Raw genomic sequence first — 21221 nt, 5'->3', positions numbered from 1 at the left:
TGACAAGTTTAACAAAAGAGATCTGAATCTTTTAAAGTCTCTTTCCATAAGGATTGTGGCTCCCCTGCTGTTTGGAAAAGATAATTTCACTTGTAACCCTAATAACTTGAGCACGGCGGAGGCTGGCTCTGCAAACGGCATGCACTTCACTGCACATCTTGGCTCAGTTAGAAATCGGAAACAGATGGTCCTTGCGGCTGGCGTCCCACTCGGGTCCACTCAGTGCCAGCCCATGGTCGCTGGCTGGTTGCTGCTGGCACTGTGTGACTTGAACATAGTAGGACAGTGGCAGAAGAAATCAAATCTTTTTCACTGAGCAGCACACACTAATGTGGTTTGACAGATCTGACATTCTATACCCAACATCGAGTTAGAATATATTAACCTTTTCGTTTTCTTAAGCGTCTCTTGTACAAGTTACGAAGCCACCCTCAGTAAAGAGTTTTGGGGACAAGGAAGCGCTTTGCAAAAACTACAGGCGACCCTTTCCACGTGCTCCCCCACTCCTGAAGTTGTTAGAAACAGCAAGGTTGCATTCAGAAAAACAAGACGCTGGGTTTGGAACCCCTGCCCTAAAGCAGGCCAAACCCTAAGCTGGTAGCGTTAGCATCTGCTGCAGTTCAATCAAGGAAGAAAACCGAACAGCAAGTGGTAAAAAAAAAATGCAAGCGCTTTTGTAAATGTACAGTGCAATTCTATATATATATATATCTGCTCTCAGAAGTAAGCTCTGTTGATTTTAATGGGACTTTCTCCCAGGAAAATGCGTATTGGATTACAGCCTTGGTATTTTTTTTTCTTTTATTTCTTCCCTCCTCCCCTAAGAATCTTGACTACAAATAAGATTCTTTGTTTTTATTGACTAAGGGAATGTTCCTGTGCCTGCCTGAGCTTGGCTTTCATGCCACAAGTCTGCTTGCTCTTGTTGGCCAGGAGCCTCAGCTTGGCTAATCTTTCTGGAATCGAGCTTTGGCCTGTGATGAAGCTGTGGTCCCATGCCCAGCTCATACACTCTCCGTGTGGCAGAGCTGCCGCTTCCCAGGAGCTGGATCCCCAGCCAGGCTGATAATGTCCAAAGGATGGAATCAGGCGGATGCAGCACCGCCACCAGTGTCCGAGGACGCATCTAAACATGGGGAGAAATTCAATTCAGATCGCACTCAAAAGCAAACACACTGAATCAACACTTTCCAAAACAAGGTGCGAACCAGAAAACAGCCATCCTTCAGAACTCGCACCTCTCCACGTTTTTCAGTGCCAAGGACCACGGAGAAAAATGAATATGCAAGAGTAACATGTTTGTATAACTGCATGTATATATATTATGAAAATAGCATTCAAAAATGAATTAAATTAGAGGGGAAATGCTTGGTGAAAATCTGTATATTAGGCAAAATTGCATACAAAAAAAAGGTGTATTTTTGGAGAAATTTGCACTAAAATGATGGTGAATTTTCACGAGGACTTTTTCTAAGGAAAAAATGCAAACTGATGTGGAAATGTGGAGAACAAAAATTACAACTGGAAGTGTGTGTTGGGTAGTGATCATTGCAAGCAGCACCTATGTGATTCACTCATTTATTGTGATCTTGGCCTCTAAATGTTATGAGACTGGGATGGAATGCAGCCACAGCGAGGACCCAAATACACATGCCATTAACAATGTGACTAGTGTTGAACATTAAAAAAAAAATATCCAGGTGCAGGGGAGGGGTGATGATCAAGTTCACTGCATAGGGGGAAGTGAAAGTTAAGTCTCCCTCCACATCTGCAGTCTCTATTAAATTCATCACACACATACACACGCCCACCCTGCATGGGATTTAATATTAGAGTGGAGAAACTCCTGTCTGCACATATGGGAGGTGTTTTTATTTTTATTTTCTTAAAGCTAGTTGTGCCTTGGGGGTGGCTGGATGTGAAGGAGATTGTGGCTGGGGAAGGAAGACTTAAATCTTTCCACATCATACCGTGTGATCTCCACCCATGCTTGGTAGTTCATTTTGTAAAGCACACGTGGTATCTGCAAATCGCAGCTTCAACCGCACTTGTAGTTTTGCCTTGAGCCAACCACTGGACTCTGGTTATGTATGAATGGAGCCAAAGTCTGCTCCCATAAGATTCTCCTCCTGGGAAGATTCTAGTGGGGTGGGGAAGTCCTCTGCGAAGAAGAACTGTGAGAAGCCTGAAACATAACAGAATCCTGGAATATTCCTCTGTGTAGACTTGTACCCAGCACACACCAGTTGTGTGATTACTGCAGCCTGCTCTTTGTGGCCTAGTAGAGATCTGCCCAGGGATTAGCAAATGCTCTTAAAGTGTGTTTTGCAGAGGCAAGTTGCACTGAGAACAATCCCATGTGCTGCACGTGCCCTTAGGACACATCTGCCCTGCAGGATGTGCCGGTTATATTTCATGCAGCTTTCATTCTCTTTGTCTATACAGAACATTTGCATTTTCCACATTCCTTTGCCACATTGTTCTCCTTTTATTTCATCTTATCTCCACAGTGTTTGAGGGGTTTTTCTCAGGTATCCAAATATGATCAGCTCCACTGACACACGGTGGATTACACAGAGTGAGTGTATCAAGTCTCCATCCACATATTTGGGGGACAATTATTGTTTGCTTCTTCATCACGTTTTGCAATACACACAGTAAATAATAAAATCAACAAAAGCTAAAAGACTCCGACGACGACGTATTTAAAAGGGACAAGGTCTACCTACCCTGTCTAATGGATGAGCACAACAAAGCCCACTGACATCTCTAACTACCCTCCCAATTGCAAAGCATAAGCCTCGGGAGGTAGGAATGTTTTTGCCTGTTGTTTAAAAGCAGGAAGAGATGGCACCAGTTTGCATCCCGCAAACTGGGAGCCACCACTGAAAATAGTAGTAGTTACAGTGTATTATTATGTGTTCAATGAGCGCATGGAGATGGGGAAGCATGAGAGGGACTTGAGAGCATGCATGCCAGCCCCACATCCCTATACCACCTGTGCCATCATGCTACAGCGTTTCCAACAATGCAAAGTCTTCTAGCCATGCATCATATGACACATTAGGGACAGCTCCCTAATACAGCTGGCAACTTTTTGATTTTCTTTCAGAGGGCAAAGAGGACTCTTGTGCCTGTTTAACAGCCACAAGGCAAGCAGAACTTGAACAGATGCACATTTCCCTCATCGCTGCATAAGCAGGCTGAGAGGTACACGCCCACTGAATTTCTGCCTGTTGTGCATATTGGCCTACTGAGAAGCATCATCCTGTTGAATTTTTGCCTCCTGTGCATCTGCTAGGGGAATAAGAGCCCAGCCCAGGAGAATAATGACAGTCCTTGAAGACTAAGTTATATCAATTTTCGGCTCGAATCTCTTTTAATTATACCTCAATACCACATTTATTTAGAGATTGGTGCTGCTAGTGCATTAGTTGATTTAATGCACACCACACTAAGGATTCAAAGCGATGAAAAGAGAACGACTCACATTATGCCTGAAAAAGATTGGGCCCTAAGGCATTAGAAGTAGCACTTTGCTTGTAATTGAGTTGGCTGTCACTTAGGGTTTTGGTTACTCAAAGCCCTTCTTAAAACACCATTCTAATCAAACATTTGCTTAGAGGTAATCACATATGTGCTTTGTTGAATTGGGACCATACCGAGAGATGGCGGAGAAGAAGGAGATGATAGACCTAAACTGCTAAAGAACATTTAATTGTTGAGACACCTAAAGACGTAATTAAATGCCCCTTTACACTAATCCCAAGACTGCAACACCAGTGTAAGCAATGTTTGGGTCGTCTATAACCAGGCCAATCTAATAACTTTCAGAGGCCCCAGCAAAAGCATCGTGTGGCATGGAAAGCTTTGCACATGTAGCTTGTAAGCAGGGTTCCCAGGAACTAATCAACACTCCTGTACAGATCACTGCAAAGCAAGACACAGAAATTAAGGCGGCACAACTTTTCATATCATATGGGTCCATGCCTGAACCAAATTTCTGCATTCAGATTTATGTTAGATAAGTAACTGGATGTGACTGGTTTTTGACCTTTTATGTTTACTCACTTAAACACATGGTGGTTTCTTTTCTCTTCTTCATTTTAGCCCCCCCCCCCATAACTTTTTTAGCCTGCAGTCCTAGCCATACTAACCTGAGAGCAACTCCCATTGAACTCAGTGGCACTTACTGCCAAGTAGCCACATATAGACTTGCTCTGTGAGACTCTTTTGCCAGCTTGCATGTGAGATGAGGGATCTTTTTAAAAAAGTTGATCGCACTATAGGAAATCCTGCCGGTGTGTTCAGACTCTGGCTCCCTCCAGTCCCAGCCCAGTTGCCGGGCATGATGGGGATGGCAGTCCAGCAACATCTTCCAGACACCATGTTGGCTAGACCTTCCCTATCCCTACCACTTTCTGTTAGAGTTACCATCTTTTTCTAAAGTGGTCCTGGTCCTCTGCAGTTAGCAGCATCCTGGCACTCAAAGATAACTTCCCCAGCACTTCATCTGCATGCTGTGGAAAGTTTTACTAGTTGAAACTTAGCTCGCCACGTGACACTTATAGGAAAAGACTCCCTTCTATGTATTGTATTGGTACTGTTTCCTACATATAAGGGGAAGGGCCATAGCAGGACATCTGCTTTGCATGCAGAAGGTCCCAGGCAATCCCCAGCACCTCCCAGTCAGGACTGGGAGAGATTCTAGTCTGAACATCTGAAGAGCCACTGCAAGTCAGTGCAGGCATTGCTGAACTGGATAAACCAACGGTCTTCTTCAATATAAGGCAACTTTCTGTATTTGTTCCTATTTTACAAGACCTTTCTTTGCTTTGTCTGTGCTCTGATGCAAGAAAGCCAGCAGGCAAAGCTTTTCTTGTTATAGTAATCAGACTATCTATTTAATGTCTGTGTGCAAGGATGTTCTTAGAGGCAGAGGAGAATGGCAGCTTTGAAAACTGCCCTGTGATCCTTGGTTGAAGAGAAGTATAGAAATGTAATAAATAAAAATAAATTAAAGGTGGTCTCACGTGCAAATACACAACTTTCTGTCTACGTTGCCTGTTTCCCAAGCCTCTCTTCATCTTCTATCCTGCTGCCATGCTTTCACAACCCTTCACTGGGCAAGGAAATTCCTCAAACTCACAGATGCAAACTGTGTACTGCTTTAGTTTCTGTGGCGTTTCCAAGCTGATTATTTGACTAAGCAGCTCTTGCTGCTTAGGAGCACTTTCTAGATGAGTACAGCAGGTGGCAGTGCCTATGCTATGTGCCACTGAGAAAACTTTGAGAGAGAACAACAAAGGGCATCCCTCTCGCTCCGTCTGTGGAGCCAGTGTGGAAAATGCAAGCTCAGTGGTAGAGTGCATGGCTTGCGTGCAAAAGGTCCCAGATTCAATCCCAGGCAGGGATGAGAAAGACTCCTGCCAGAACCTCTGCAGGTGCTGCCAGCCATTGTCAACAATACCGAGCTAGATGGAGAAATGGTCTGACCTCATCATCATCATTTTTTATTTGTATGCCGCCTTTCCATAATTAAAACAATGCTCAAGGCGGCTTGCGACATGACAACATGGCAAAAGCCATAAACAATAGATAAAACACATCAAAAAATATACAACCAAATGGAAAACAATTTCCACATAAATCATAAAATCTAAAATTTAGAATACAGTATTAATATTATTAATGTCACAATTTAAAATGACATAGTTATAAATAATGTGACATTTATTTAAAATAAGTTCACAGCATGCAGGATTTTCAGAGGGGGAAAATGCTGGAGAGCTTGCTCCTAAGACTCAGCAGGACAGGTGTTGCTGCAAGGCAGCTAAACGAATCATTTCAAAACTAATGCGATCCTTGACTTCATTAACAAAAGCTTAGTGCCCCGATAAGAAGTAGCAAGACCTGTTCAAACAATTGCTTAAACCAAAGGTGAGGAAACCTTGCAGCCAGGCAGCCCAAGATATTCATAAATTTGACAGGTGAGTGGGGTCGCCCACCTGACATCCAAACAAAGACTGGGATCCATTTTGGGCAGGCTGCCTGAAGGCTGGCTAGGAGAGATGCCTTTGACTCCAGGGCTGCACTGCTGTGGGGAACAAGACCCTCCTGAAATGACCATGCTGTAAGATCTGGACTCCCTCCATGCGGACTGAAGGTGTGAATAGGTGAAATAAGCCATACCTCTTAAACTATGACAATCTCCACTGTGTCTTCAATTCTCCAAAGGGGCACAAACCCTGGGTGAGCACCTGGAACCCCCTGGCAGAGGGTGGGGGTGGCACCCAAATTTGGTAACACTATTTTGTCTAAACAACTGAGGAAAATTCCTAATGATAAGAGCTGTTCAACAGTGGGATAAACTTCCTCAGGAGATTTGGGATCTCCTTTGCTGAATGTATTAACACTCTAGGTTATATTTCATCTTCCAGGAATACTGCAGTTGCAAGGTTCCTGCACTTAGCAGGGCGTTGGACTGACCCAGAGAAGCTATTGTTGAAAGAACTTCCCCTTCTCTCTCCTGTGCTGTTCCTATTTCTATTCAGCTTCTACCACCAGCACTTTCTGTGTTTGTCTGTGCATCAGGACATGTGCATTATAAGGGAGAAAGGGGTCTAGTAACGACTGTCAACACTCTTTACATGCTCCACTTCTCAGGATTCTTTGAGGGAAGCCACAACTGTTTAAAGTGGCATGATACTGCTTTCAATATATAGTATAAGGTAAAGGGACTCCTGACCATTAGGTCCAGTCGCAGACGACTCTGGGGTTGCGGCGCTCATCTTGCTTTATTGGCCGAGGGAGCCGGCGTACAGCTTCCAGGTCATGTGGCCAGCATGACTAAGCCGCTTCTGGCAAACCAGAGCAGCGCACGGAAACGCCATTTACCTTCCTGCTGGAGTGGTACCTATTTATCTACTTGCACTTTGACGTGCTTTCGAACAGCTAGGTTGGCAGGAGCAGGGACCGAACAACGGGAGCTCACCCTGTCGCGGGGATTCGAACCACCGACCTTCTGATTGGCAAGCCCTATGCTCTGTGGTTTAACCCACAGCGCCACCCGTGTCCCATATACAGTATAGATGAGGCCCAAATGCAGCATAACAAAAAAACATAGTGAAAAGCAGTTTGGTGGTTTACCACTGCATTTATATAATAAATGTCCAGCATGCCTATTTTATATTTATATTATATTATATTTTATATTTATATTGTTATGATCTACCGTATTTACTTGGGTGGTCAGCTTATGACTATGTGCTGTATAAAAGACATCACTGAGTTTTGAGCTTGTGTTGGACATGGTTAGTTTTCTTTATCATGGGAGGAGGGAGTGGGGTTGTTTTAAAACTTCCCAGGAAGTTTAACTTGGGCTAGTAAAAAAATAAAAAATAAAAATAATTGAGGACTGTGGTATATTGATTAATCATACTGAAGAAAATACTTGTTTCCATAATGCATTGCAAATTATGGATTGTTCTAAATTTACATGGCTAATTAGTCAAAATAAGAACGTACCTGGGATGTGAACTCTTCCTTGGAGCCCATGCACAGTTTTGGAAAATTCAGGGGGTTTGGTTCAATTACACCAGCATAGTTCCTAAAGAGACCTAATCAGAAAAATCTGTCTTCAGTTGCACAATGCTAGCGTGCATATTCAACACAAGGCCAAAGACATGTGATTGGATAGGCCTTTAATTTGAGCAAGGATCCAAAAATAGCTGGTGGGATATTTTTTCTCTCTCTTGGATTTCCTCCCACAGGCAATGCACCGTTGAATGTACTGCTTCATCCCATTGTGATTTTGTTTCCCTTCCAAGCTGGAAGACTTGGTCACTTTAGGCTTGTTCTGCTGGATCAGAAGAAACTTATCTCAGCTGCCTTCCATGCTACCGAAGGGGATTATGTCACCCTAATTCCCATCTCTCCACCCTATATAGTGAAACAAGCAAACAAAAACCAGTGTTGAGCAGGCCTCTGCCACAAAGGGGAATGGAAACCTGGTCAAAGCTTTTGCTCTGATTTTGTGTGAAGCATTGTTTGTGCTTGCAGCTAGCATATTATTATTATTATTATTATTATTATTATTATTATTATTATACCACCCTTCATCAAAAGATCTCAGCGTGGTTCACAAGATATAGAGGCCTTAGACTCCAAAGATATTGGGTGCTCCAGCATCTTTTTAAAAAAATACCTCTCATGATCTGGTGGGTGCTATCTGTGGCTGATCATTGGTGCACATGGTTTGGTCCTGCCTGGTAGTATCTCCTTTCTGTTTAGATGTTATCACCTGCACTAATATGGTCCTTGAAGTATCTTTAAGATTTGCAGATGGACAATACTGGAAGGACAGTTCAGTGCATCCAGTAGTACCATAGGCCAAAGGACTGAAGGATCTCTTGGTGTGTAACTATGGCAGACAGTGGCAGAAAAGAATATAGCCATGTCATCTTCATATACTGACTGAGTTGTCTGAATAGCAGGCAGATGTGTTGTTTTTGTTTTATTCAGGTATCACACCATACAGGAAAGAATGCAACAGTGAGTTTCTTTCAATAATAAATATCTATTTTACTTAATCAGTTTGTATTTATTTATTCTTTGAAATTGGAAATTGGAAGGAGAAATAATGGATTTGTCTTGCAACAAATTCTATATTAGCAATTTCCCTGCATTTGCCCATTAAAAGCTGCAGCAGCAACTGTGAGGCACAGGGCATATAGATCTGAGCAATGCTCAATTCCATAGAACTTCACTGAGATTTCCAGAAAAGGTGTGTGGGTCTGCGTCGAGCATGCCCATCCTCAAGCTTAAATTGAGAATATTTTTAACACAGAGGAATGGAGGGAAATGTTGTCACTATGATTTTGAGCTTGTTGTTTTGTGAATTTGACGTTTCATTTCAAAAATGAAAAGTTTGGGCTTTATGCCTTTCTGGCTACACCCTTCCCCAAAGTTAGAAGATATTCTCCCTAACCTCAGACATAACAGAAGCTGATTATATTTAGTCTGGTGTGCTGTACTCTGCACATGAACAGAGATGGTTACTTCACATGTTTGGAAATTAGCCGTGCGTTGCATCTTCTGCTTTGCTCTAATGTGTCCTGGACTCCTGACTCGAATGAAACAATCATTTAGAACTCTGCCATGGAGAGGGAACTCATAATGGGTGGAATAACAGGTTATTTTGTATTCATCTGCATGCATTGACAATAGGGACATAGGAATGGTGCATCTCTACCCTACTCCAAGATTTCACTTCTAGAGACTCAGATTAGAAACTTGAACCTTGAAGAACAATGCTAGGAATCTACACAAATACACACAAACAATTAATATGGAATTCCCCACAGGCTGTAATTTTCTAGGGGCTGCTTTAAAAAAATAATCAGGACAATCAAGTGATTGTCACCTGCTAATTCATGGGACATAAACTTATCAGTGGCTCCTAGTAATGGTTAGTAACTGGTGAAATTATCCCATCAGAAATCATAATTATCTAATCCTGTTACAAAACACGTGTAACAATCTAAGGTGAGCGTTCTCCATTATTTGGGGATACTGTAGTTTATACAATTATTTGCGCATCAACACAGTGCATCTCAAAAATGTGTAATGTGTAGTATGACATCCCAATGTCATGTTGGGTGTCGCAGAGTCATGTATCACCCTCTCTGTGACTGGCTACTTTCATGGGCCCTGTGTTTACAGTTAGGTTGACATGGGACCAAAGGAAGTGGTTGTGGCACAAGCAGACACAGATGAATAGGCAGCAGAAATGCACAAGAGGATACCTAGCAGAACTCAGGCAGCTCTTCTTAAGGATGGTGTTATTAAAAGATTTCAGATCCAAATTTTTAAACAGACTGCCTCAGCAAACTAAAGGGTTAAAGGTAAAGGATCCCTGACCATTAGGTCCAGTCATGACCAACTCTGGGGTTGCGATGCTCATTTCACTTTATTGGCCGAGGGAGCCAGCGTACAGCTTCCGGGTCATGTGGCCAGCATGACTAAACCACTTCTGGCGAACTAGAGCAGCGCACGGAAACGCCTTTTACCTTCCCGCTGGAGCGGTAGCTATTTATCTACTTGCATTTTGACGTGCTTTCAAACTGCTAGGTTGGCAGGAGCAGGGACCGAGCTCACCCCGTCGCAGGGATTCGAACCACCAACCTTCTGATCAGCAAGCCCTAGGCTCTGTGGTTTAGACCACAGTGCCACCTGCGTCCCAAAAACTAAAGGGTTAAAACACAGTAATTCCATGAGGATATGAATGCCAATTGAGACATTTAAAGTTCGTTAAACAAGTAAAAGGTTGCAGCAATCAACATCTGAGCACAAGCAAAGATGACTGAGTTTGAATGTTTAGTTCTGCCAAATTTGTATGCACAGAAAACAGAAATTAACATAAAAAAATCTGTCTGAATTGTGAAAATATTAAAGAATGTTAGTTAACTCAGTGTGTACATCTGGGCATTGAGGAACCTCAAAGATATAGCCTACAATTTCAGAACTGGTCCTTTAGTGTGGTGGCATCAATCCTTTCGAACTCCCTCCCATTACATATCAGACAGGCACCATCTCTGTTGTCTTTTGGGTGCCTGTTGAAAACATTCCTCTTTCAACAAGCCTTCAAAGTGAAGATTCTTACCCTAGTTGCTATGTGTATTGAATCTGAAATAGTTTGATGTCATTTATTTTATTTTATTTTATTTATTACATTTCCTTCAAGGAAAGAAACTGTGACTGCCCAAGAGCGCCCTGTCTGTGAGCTTCATGGCTGGCAGAGTGGGGATTTGCACTCTGGTTTCCCAGGTCATAGTCATACACTCTAACCACTACACCACATGGACTTTTTTTTTAATAGATGCAATTGTTTTCTATATGTTTTTATTGTACTGTATTGTGAAATCTTATTTATTTATTTATTTATTTACGGCTATTAGCCCATAAAATATGTACAAACATAAAAACACAGGGACATAAAAACAGATATATCCGACAACAGAAGGTGAACACCACGATGCAAGGGTGGGTCATTGAGCAGAGCCAAGTGACGGCTTGGGGCCAGGAGAGCTCCAAGGGATGGAACACAGAAAAGGAAAACTAAAGACGAACTCCGACGTGCACTCTCAACGTAACAGTCCAATTAGTTTTGATGTTGTTGTTGGTTTTTGGTGGTTTTTGAGTGTGATATAACCGCATTCAGAAATCTCGCCACCTGCAGAGTTACAGAAGGATCTGTATCCTGCAAAAGCAGTGCGGCGTGTGACTCAACAGGCCTGCCAACCAAGCGCAGTAAAGCAGGGCCCAGGAATTTAGCCCTGGCTATGCTATGTAGGGGACAGTTGAACATTATATGTGAAAGAGATTCAACAGTTTCCCCGTCACACACGCATAGCGGAGACACCAAACCATTGGAAAATCTGTGGTTCAGCAGGTTTGATGGAAAGACATTGAACCTTGCACGAATAAATGCACGTCGGTGTGGTACTGATGAAAGAGATGACATGTATGATGGAAGGCCAAGTGGTGGGGTTATTCCGTGATACCTGGGGGAGCAGACACCCCCACCCCTGGCGAGGTTGTGTTGATTTTCAATGTCCGCTAATCTTTGCTCAATAAGGCTTTTGGCTGAGCGTAAGTTCATCTTTAAGGAGTCGTATTGTGAAATCGCTTGCTGAGATGCTTCCTAGAAAGCAATTAATGAATGAAATAATTAAATGAATACTACCAAATGCCTAATTTCGATTTTCGGCATCATCTCTCGTCATGATGGCTATATGTGTCCTCTGGGATCAGAGGTGGAATGCCTCTGAACACCAGTCACTGGGGAACAACAGCAGAAAAGGGCTACTGTGTTCATGTCCTGCTTTGTGAGCTTTCTAGAGAGAAGAAGAAGAAGAGTTTGGATTTGATATCCCGCTTCATCACTACCCGAAGGAGTCTCAAAGCGGCTAACATTCTCCTTTCCCTTCCTCCCTCACAACAAACATTCTGTGAGGTGAGTGAGGCTGAGAGACTTCAAAGAAGTGTGACTAGCCCAAGGTCACCCAGCAGCTGCATGTGGAGGAGCGGGGAATCGAACCCAGTTCACCAGATTACGAGTCCACCGCTCTTAACCACTACACCACACTGGCTCTGGAACTGGATGCTGGACTAGACAGAACTTTGGCCTGGTCCAGGAGGGTTCTCCCTATATCTCTCAACACGTGTTCTGTAATTCTGATGTGTATGGGCTGCTTGATTTCTTATTATAACTGCTAGCACAGCTACTACTTTCATACTCACTTAGCAATGTACAGTAGGTGTGCTTAAGTCTTATTTAGAGCACAAAAGTGACACTCTCTGACCGTGAGGCTTAAATCTAAGTAGGCAAATAGGGGAGTGCTTGAAAGAATAGTAACCGAAATAGAGCAGGCAATGGTCCCAGCAGTAAATTTTAAGAAAGTCAACTTTATTTATCTAGGGGGTTTAATGTGCTTTGCAGATACTGTCTTTTGGCATTTCCACTCAAGTTTAGTAAACACTTCACTAATTCTTTCCCTGCCTTCAATATCGGACACATTGTGTTTTGTATAGGAAGTAGTCCACATTCATAACAATCTCCATAGGCAAATGTGTTCTAATTTTCATCCAGCATCTTGCTGAGTAAACATGCATGCTAAAACTGTCATACACATATAATCCTGTGTTAATCAGGAAGACGAAAAGGGGCCAGAGGGACCTGGATATGCAGGTACAATGTTACACATTTATGGGTGGGGGGGAATGTTGACGATGATCTCAGTCCTCAGCAGTTTTTCCTACTTTACAGAGAGGTTTAAAGGGAATATGTCTTTGTGGTTTATTAGCTTTCTAATGATATGGTTTTGCATGGGTGTCATTCACATGTCATGTTTTGCAGAACAGTGATTGACAAGAGTTAAATTCAAAACATGTAGTCGTTCTCTAGTGTGGGGGTTTATTATTTCCTCCCCCCCCCCTTTTCTGTGATTGAAGGAAAACTGTTTAGATGTTTGTTTCCAAAACGGCATCTGTCAGCAATCAAAGGGGGGGGGGAATGCATAAAACAAATGCAATTGTTTAGAGTAGCATTTCCTGGATCATGTTAAATGCTTGATTTGCTCCCCATTATGTTCACTAAATAATTTTGTTTTCCACAATAATTGTAATATTTAACATGTTGCATTTAATCTTCTTTCAAGGCTATTAGTAACAGCTCACTTAGAAAAGGAGTAGTTGCTCGACAAGAAAAGATCCGCTGCCACCCACATCATAAAGAAAAATGGTAAAGTTAACTGCACCCTAATTGTTCTGGATCGAAAACACAGTTATTCAACAGCATTGATTCTTTACATCAGACTACTGTACTGTCCAGAATGGAGTGATTTCATGCTGTTTCCACTGCTAAAATGAACTCTATATTCTTTTCCTGTAATCACTTCAAGTGTTTGGCATGTTTTTCATAGCTAAGTTAAAGACAGAGCCAATAATATCAATACTGGGCCCAAAAGACCCTATCCACATAGTGGAAAACAAAGAATTTCCTGCAAACATTATCAGTCAATATATAAGCATACAAGATCACACCAACTTATAGACATACTGGGGAGGGGGGCAGGTTTGATCGTTTATTCGCCTACATTTTTAATAAGAGACAGAAAGCAATGTAGGCTCAGTGCTACTCAATTAATTATCACAAGTGCTGGCTAGTTGTTTCCTGTGAAAGAAAGGGAAGCAGGGAAGGATGAAATTCAATCTCATGTTGGTTAGATGCTGATTGTTGCTTAATCATCTTACTTTATATTTTGCATTACAGTTTTTAAAAGCACCAAGCAGCCTATAGAAGAAAGAACAGGTACTTTTGATGACGCCAGAGTGAATAGACATGGGTATTTCGGCCACCCATCACAAAGGCCATTGCTAACAACATCCATTTTCTTCCTGGTTTCTGAGCACAACTTTAAGACTTCCTACACTAGCTAAAGCTACACCTGTAAATGGAGCTGATACTGAACACGGAGAGCATGCTAAGGACAAGTCAAACACCTGCGCCACTGTGATGTGATGATTTTACCATTACACACTTGTATGCATGTACATTTATGATATACATAAACACATTCATTGGTAAATTTATTGGTAAATTTACCTGGAAATTCTGAAACCTTCTATCTCAAGTGTCTTCTTGAGGAGAAGTCAAATGATATTACCCTGGTCATGGCAAAATTTATCTCAGAGGTTATAAGAAATAGAAGTCAACATGCTCTGGACAAAACATAGCGACTGCCTTGAAATCTTTTCCTTGTATCTCTGCTGCATTTTTACTTTCAAAACTGTTTTTGTGGGTCTTAGGACCATAATAAAGAATGTGCGTGAACACGCAGGGCACACTCAGGACAAGTCAAACACCTGCACCACTGATGTGATGATTTTATCAAATACAAACAAACTTGTATGCATGTACATTTAGGATATAGATAAATACGTTTACCTGTACACACACCACATGTAGAAAGAAAAGGAAATCTCACTCAGAAGTGCATACATACACATATATTTTTATTCTGTCCATGCATATTTATACGAATCTTATCTGACATCTCCTGATACGCACATGCATGCGCGCGTGCACACACACACACACATTGTATAACAAAATTACTCAGTGCTGTTAGAGCTGAGTAAAAACTACTTCCAACCCATAATTAATAACTGTCTTGCAGGTGGGAAAGTTAGAAAAGTCTTTGTTTTCAGGAAGCTAAACTGTGGAATTCTTATTAATAGGCAAAATATTTCTCCATCATTTCAAAATCAGTTTTGAACAATTTTACACTGATGAAGTGCATTTTAATGAAGCTTAGCTGCCAAACTCTTATTATTCCACAAAAATTATCAAAACTATTTTCCAGCAAGGGGGAGAAATTTCAACCATTGAAAAATGTGACCACCAATCCGCTAAAATTAAATATTTGAATGAAATCAATAGATTCACAAAATGAAACACTCTTTTGTTGGTTCAGATGTTCATTCATGTGTCATTGAAGGAAATATCTTCATAAAGTAGGTTTGTATCCTGCATTTCCAGATCCCTTCTTCAAGAATACAAGTAACAGGTAAAAGTACTTATATTAATACATATGTGTGAGCTTCATGGCAATAACGTGTCACTTACTAGGAAACACACCTCATAGAACTTAGAAGGACTTCCTTTCAAGTAAACATGAACAGGATTGGCTGCCAATAAACCAAAAAAACAGAGGATACAAATTATATGGTTGAATTCTCATTTTAGTTCAAAGTGTTCCGCAGATTATGCAACTTGGTGCACAACATCGCAGCATTGGTCTTCTACTTGTGTGTTATGGCATGACTTTTGTTGAACAGGAGATGTATATCAGTGGTGCAGGTGCTACAAATATAAGTGGCAAACATTTGTGAGCTGTAACAAAAATGATGACATACAAAATGTGAAATGATTTCCTTCACTGAAGTGACTTTACTGAGATAGATGTATAGCTATATGAATGATAGATAGATAGATATTATGATGGTTCCCTGTAAATTCAGGTCAATGGCATGCCATTTCTTTGTGGTGTAGCCTGAAGTGGAAATATGGCAGGCATGTGGTGATTTTGGATAACTTGGTGTTTTGAATACTCAGCGTATGGAAAATAGGACTCTGCGAAATTAAATTTAAAACCCTAAAAGGGAAAAGTCTAATTCAAAAGTGCCTTGTCTGGGTATCTGTTTGTAGGCCAATGGATTATTCTGAAACATTATCAAATACATAATCACACACACACACACACACACACACACACACTCCTGTATAATACTCAGAGGGGTGAAGTCAAATCTTAGATTTCATTTTTACATGAGAGCATTTTTAATTTTCTGAAGAATAAAACTCTTTCTTTAAACTATTTAGACCTGCATTTTGCTTTTATTTCCTGAAATGATTATGTTGTGTGCATAATGTTAAAAAATCACACATCTGAAACCTTCATTCCAGTTTGTTTCTTCTTGGTCATATGTATGGGGAAAGTAGCTGTGATAAACAGATACTGAATCAGACTGCAAATTCTTTTTTCGGGGGGGGGGGAGCAGAACCTAAAACATTGCATGATAGTCTCTAAGCAGTTCCATCTGTCAAGCAGAAATTTTAGGCTAATAGCCTGTGGCGATCTTCCTCCGCAGTCCACTACCTGCCTTTGTCCTACTAAGTCTCTATTCATTTTTTTTTAAGCTGGGGGGGGGGGAGAAAAAGGAAAGGGGAAAACCTAGCAGACCAAAATCATCTGAGTGATGAAGCCCTAATTTTATCCGCCTCTCTTTGATGTTAAGCGGTGGGTTCTTACTTTAGAAAAAAAAAGAGGGGGGGAGAGGGAAAGAGAGAGAGAGAAGGAGAGGGAGAGGGAGAGGAGAAGACAGTGCTGGGAGCAGATGACTTTTCATCCCTACTTCACCTTGCCACTGGGTCTGTGAGAGATTGGTTCACTGTCAAGGAGATTTTTTTTTTTTACCCATGATTCCATATGGTATGGACTGGGCTACATGTTGCCCAACATGCCAGTGCAAATGTTTTCTCAATTAGGTGTCTTATCTCCCGTGAGTTAGCATCAGATGAAGCTTGCTGACAGCATAATGGCAGGGAAAACCTCCGACGGATCCATCAAATGGCAGCTCTGCTATGACATCTCGGCCAGAACTTGGTGGATGGTGAGTTGGCAGCACGGCTGCCTTTTTTTTTTTCCTCCCTCCCCTTCCTTTTTCTACTTTCCCTCCCTCTTTGACAAAATGTCCCAGACCTCACATTTATCAAATTAACATTTGATTTTTTTTTTCACACTCTTCACTGGAGTAGCCTTCCACTTGTCCTACTTGTGTGTTTTTCCTCTGTAACAAGAGACTGTTCATGTGCCCTACATTTAAAATTGCTCCCTCCCCTTTCGGTTCTATTTGTTTTAAAATATAAAAGTACATGGATAAGTAGTTTGAAAAGCTTCCTTTTCGAATAACAACTTTTCCTCAACTCCTTTGGGTCCTCTGATGTGCTTTGTTGTACTGTGGCATTGCAGATTCTTGTTTTTATGTTTCCCTGTTGGGCATGTGGCTGCTTGTGTCAAATTATTAGAGTTGCTGATTTATAATATTTGCCAGACAATATTAACACGTAATGGGCTAAGGAAGTTCAAGAGACATTTCAGGACATGCCATTTCTAGGAAAACTTTGGTGGCGGTTTTTCTCCCCCTCTCGCATTGCTGTGTATGGATCATGGCATGAATGTCCCATAAGAGGACCTGGTCTAGCTTATCCTTTCATAAGGTTCTGTTAGAATTGATTCCTGTCCTGTTAGGATCTGGAGCTGGGTGTTACAGATCCCATTTGAATGTCTTTTGGGTTCAATTAAAAGTTTTAATAAAGTTCCGACAGGCACTCTCAGAATGAGTTAACTCGCATGTCATGGTCACTCGGGCCAGACAACCTTTGACATCTTGAATCTATCAGAGGTACAGTGAGTTAGGAGGATGCACAATAGCCCATTGTGGCAGAAGATGCATGCCCTGTTGTGTCGAAGAGAGCCCTCAAATCATTACTGCCCTCGTTAGCGTGCTGTCCGTTAGGGATTAATTTGTTAGCAGGGCTTCTTCTTTTCTTTTCTTTTCTTTTCTTTTCTCTTCTCTTCTTTCTTTTTTAAAGTTTTCTGTAATTATTATTCTTGTGGCAAAGCGTGATTTTTTCCCTTCTTTTTTTAAGTGAGAGAATTTTTGCTGCCAGGACAATACACGCATTATGTGCTCCTAGCTGGACCGTGAACCCCTCCGTTTCAGTTCACATAGATATCACGGCTTGTTTTTGTTTTCTGTTTTTAAAAAGGACTGGTGAATGGAATTACAATGAAACTGATCATGCCATTGTTTTGTATGATATGCTGAAACAAGTAAGTGGGAGCAGTGAGGCTTAGACACAGAGACACACACGCACACACAGAGAAACATCTCCCAGATCAATTTTGATGTCATTCGGAGAAGTTTAGGATGCCTGTGGACTTGAAAGACATGAAAAAAAGTGCAATATGGAAGGATTTCATTCAGCGACTTGGCGGTATTCATTGCTTGTATCAAAAGGTGTTTGAGCTGTTAGATTTGTTTGAACTTTTCTTCATTAGAAAGGTTTAACTGGTGGTTGCTAGCTAAATATTACATGCCGATTTGGGTTAATTAGAATAGAGGAAGTCTAACCGCTTCATTCATACCACTGATTTTCCAATTAGACTTTCTGCCAGCAGAAAATGCAGAAGGGATGTTCTTGGATGCTCTGAAATTGTCTATTCATTTGACTGATTAGCTTGTTATATACTGAAATGTGATTATTGATGCAAATCTATTTTCAGGGAATAGCCCTAAACTGTTCTTCTTCAGTACATATATTAGATGCCACACTTATGCTCTTATAAAGCTCCTGTTTTTATTGTCTTGTTCTTATGGTGAGGTGGGGGGACTGTTTATATTTTCCCCAGGAATCTTAAAACATTGTCTCCTTTCGAAAATATATTAAAAGGCTTCATTTTAAAGAAAATGCATTTACTTTGCAGAAGTCTTACTGTTGTGGATATAATATGTAAAAAAATAAATAAATGCTGGAAACATTTAGCAATGCACTTGACAAGAAAATAAACAAGCTTCATAACCAGACAAGCTGTTGTTTAGATGAAACCTTACAGAAAGTTCCTATAAAACTTTTAACATGCCACATAACTTATTTCCTCAATGTACAGACGCTAAAATCAACCCACTAAAAGTTAGTGGACTACAAGAAAAAGACATTTTTTTATATTTAGAAAAAATCATTGAAATGAACCATACAAGGATTTGTACAACAGACATGTCCATTTTCAGACAAGGATTCAATTATTGATACAAAAGTAAGCAGTTCTGATGCACGCTCTGTAATATAAAGCATATTTTAGCCCCCAAAACCTCATCACATCTGCTAAGTTCTTTTAATCAAACCTCAGCTACACAATGCATTTTAATATACAAAGACAAAAAAGGAAGCTTTGAAAGTTACCTCATGCATCGTCTGGCTGCACAAAAAATCTCGGCTACTGCCTACTGCTAAACTTCAGTTTGGTACTGCCAGCATACAAAGAGATGAGTGAATGCCCTCTTTCCACCCGCTTGGACTCAGCTGCCAACACTGGGATATGCAATTTTGCTTTTTAATGAGTCGTAAACAATTTATGTGTGTCAATGGAGCGAGTTTGTTTTATTTCGGGGAGCAGGTTCAGAATCGGTTTGAAGTGGCTGCCGTCTCTACTGTATGGAAGTATGCTGTCCAAAATTTAAAGGTTCTGTGTCATTTTGATGAAAAGACCTATTATAATGAAAGAAATGGCTGTATGAAAGGGTGGGCACAGTAATCTCTTAGGCTCGGACTCTCTCTCTCTCTCTCTCTCTCCTGCTCTCCCTCTCCCTGGCATGATTTCACTACAGTGTGTTTGTAGCTAGATAGTTGCTAGAATGGATGTCTAGTGGGGGGCTGAAAAGCTTATTTTACTTTTGGACTAAACACTCTTGTGTAAAAAAAAGAAGAATGAATGAATTTTGGCTTTATAGTGCAAACTTCTCATTACATCTTTCTTATTAATTGATCTACATACAACTGATGCCATGGTGTATATATTAGGTCTCATCTTCATGGGAGTGTAATGGTCTAAGTAAAATGCAGACTGTTGGTAATTTTATTATTTTCGTGGCTCTTGCTGCCAAGTGATATGTTCAGTATCATCAGACACTTCATAGTACTGTAAGCAAGACTCAGTACATGTGTACATTTTAAGAATAATTACATTTGTTGTAATGACTGGCAAGAAATCTTTTGAAATCTAACCCTCTCTCCCTCATGCTTTAATCATGCCATTCTTGAAACAGATATTAATTTAGGCTAACACTCATATGACATCTTTGGTTTGCAAACTTCTGACATACAGCAAACCTATGTGAAATGAATTTGCCTCCCTAAGGTTAAAAGACTGTAAAGTTGGGCACTGTAGTTAAGGACATTTTATTTTCTATTTGAAAGGGGGGGAGGACATGTAATATCCAACAGGTATTTAAAATATTGAAGTAGGTATCCAAAGTTTATGTGACTGCTACCAGCTCTGCTAGCTTTATCAATGTTAGTTCCTGGTTTTTCAATTTTAATAGTATCCTGTAGAGGATTATCACATGGGTACAAGTGATAAAAGAGTTATAAATTTGTATACAATGCTGCACTGACTTCAGATGCTGAGCCCGGTCCCAAAACCAGGTTGATGTAAAGATGGAGTTGCAGAAGAGGCATGAATAGAGTGAATCTCAGTCATAGCTTGCTGTGGTTGAGATCAGAAGAAATATTTATTACAAACTGTTCATCCTAGTGTCTTCATGATGACTTTGCATCTTTAAAAATGAAGACTTATAAAAGAAGCTCTTCACTTGTGGGGACAGACATACTCGCAGGTGCTTCTGAGTTTAAATAAATCTTCCAGGCTTTCAAACTTTGTAACAGGTACAACTTTTTAATGGATACCTACAAGGTACTTGTACCTGCCACTATTAAGCTTAACACAGTAATTCAGGGACCAAAGCTACCAGTAGGATTACACCAATGTAAACTCTTCTAATACCCACCATTATACTGCAAAATCTTCATTTCAGTATAGTCATTTCTTTCTTATAACTACCGGTATCATAAAAAATAGTTTCTAGAAATGTAACATTAAACATATTTAGGCCTTCTACAACATGATTCCTGAAAAGTATTTTTGTTGCGTTCCTTCTGAGTTTCCTATGGAAGTGCTTAAAATGATCCAGGCAATCTTGGAAGCACCTAAAGTGCATACACAAAAAGTGAAAATGTGTAACTCTTGGCTTAAGAATGCGTACATCTTCAAAGCAAAGTATTACCAACAAAGAAAAATCTAAACCACAGCATGTTTCGTAAGTGTTGTATTTCATGGTGTAGTCTGAAAAGATTCCATTAAGCATTGCAACTTTTCGTTTGATGTACAACTGTCTGAATGCATTGGCAAGTTATACTTCGCTACTCTCATTTTGTATTTCTGAAGGATATACACCAAGTACCATAGGATTTTGCTTGTATAATAGTAATAATTTATTATTACGGTCAAAGACCAGTTCAGAATTCTTGTATTATT

At 40.7% G+C, this 21221-nt stretch overlaps 1 protein-coding gene and 1 long non-coding RNA gene across 8 annotated transcripts in view; one reads left to right on the top strand and one right to left on the bottom strand.

The window, feature by feature from the left end:
* Positions 1-840: 840 nt before the first annotated feature.
* Positions 841-19467, bottom strand: LOC310765810. The gene is made up of 2 exons (XR_014549817.1): positions 19091-19467; positions 841-1126 (listed from the first exon to the last, which is right to left on the bottom strand). It is a non-coding gene; the product is annotated as an uncharacterized lncRNA (long non-coding RNA).
* The window catches only part of NFIA (nuclear factor I A), a 406395-nt gene continuing 401686 nt past the window's right edge, over positions 16513-21221 (top strand). Inside the window, exon 1 of one of the 7 annotated variants that reach the window (XM_083621271.1) lies at positions 16513-16737. In XM_083621271.1, coding sequence (XP_083477397.1) covers positions 16642-16737 — 96 coding nt within the window. In that variant the 5' untranslated portion in view covers positions 16513-16641. The remainder of the gene's footprint in view (positions 16738-21221) is intronic. The other 6 variants (XM_083621276.1, XM_083621267.1, XM_083621262.1 and 3 more) reach the window with 6 other exon arrangements.

Source organism: Podarcis filfolensis (genome assembly GCF_964270895.1).
Source record: "Podarcis filfolensis genome assembly, chromosome: 6".
NCBI classification, from domain to species: domain Eukaryota; kingdom Metazoa; phylum Chordata; class Lepidosauria; order Squamata; family Lacertidae; genus Podarcis; species Podarcis filfolensis.
Note: the sequence above shows the minus strand (reverse complement) of the source record. Positions and strands in the feature narration are given on the sequence as shown.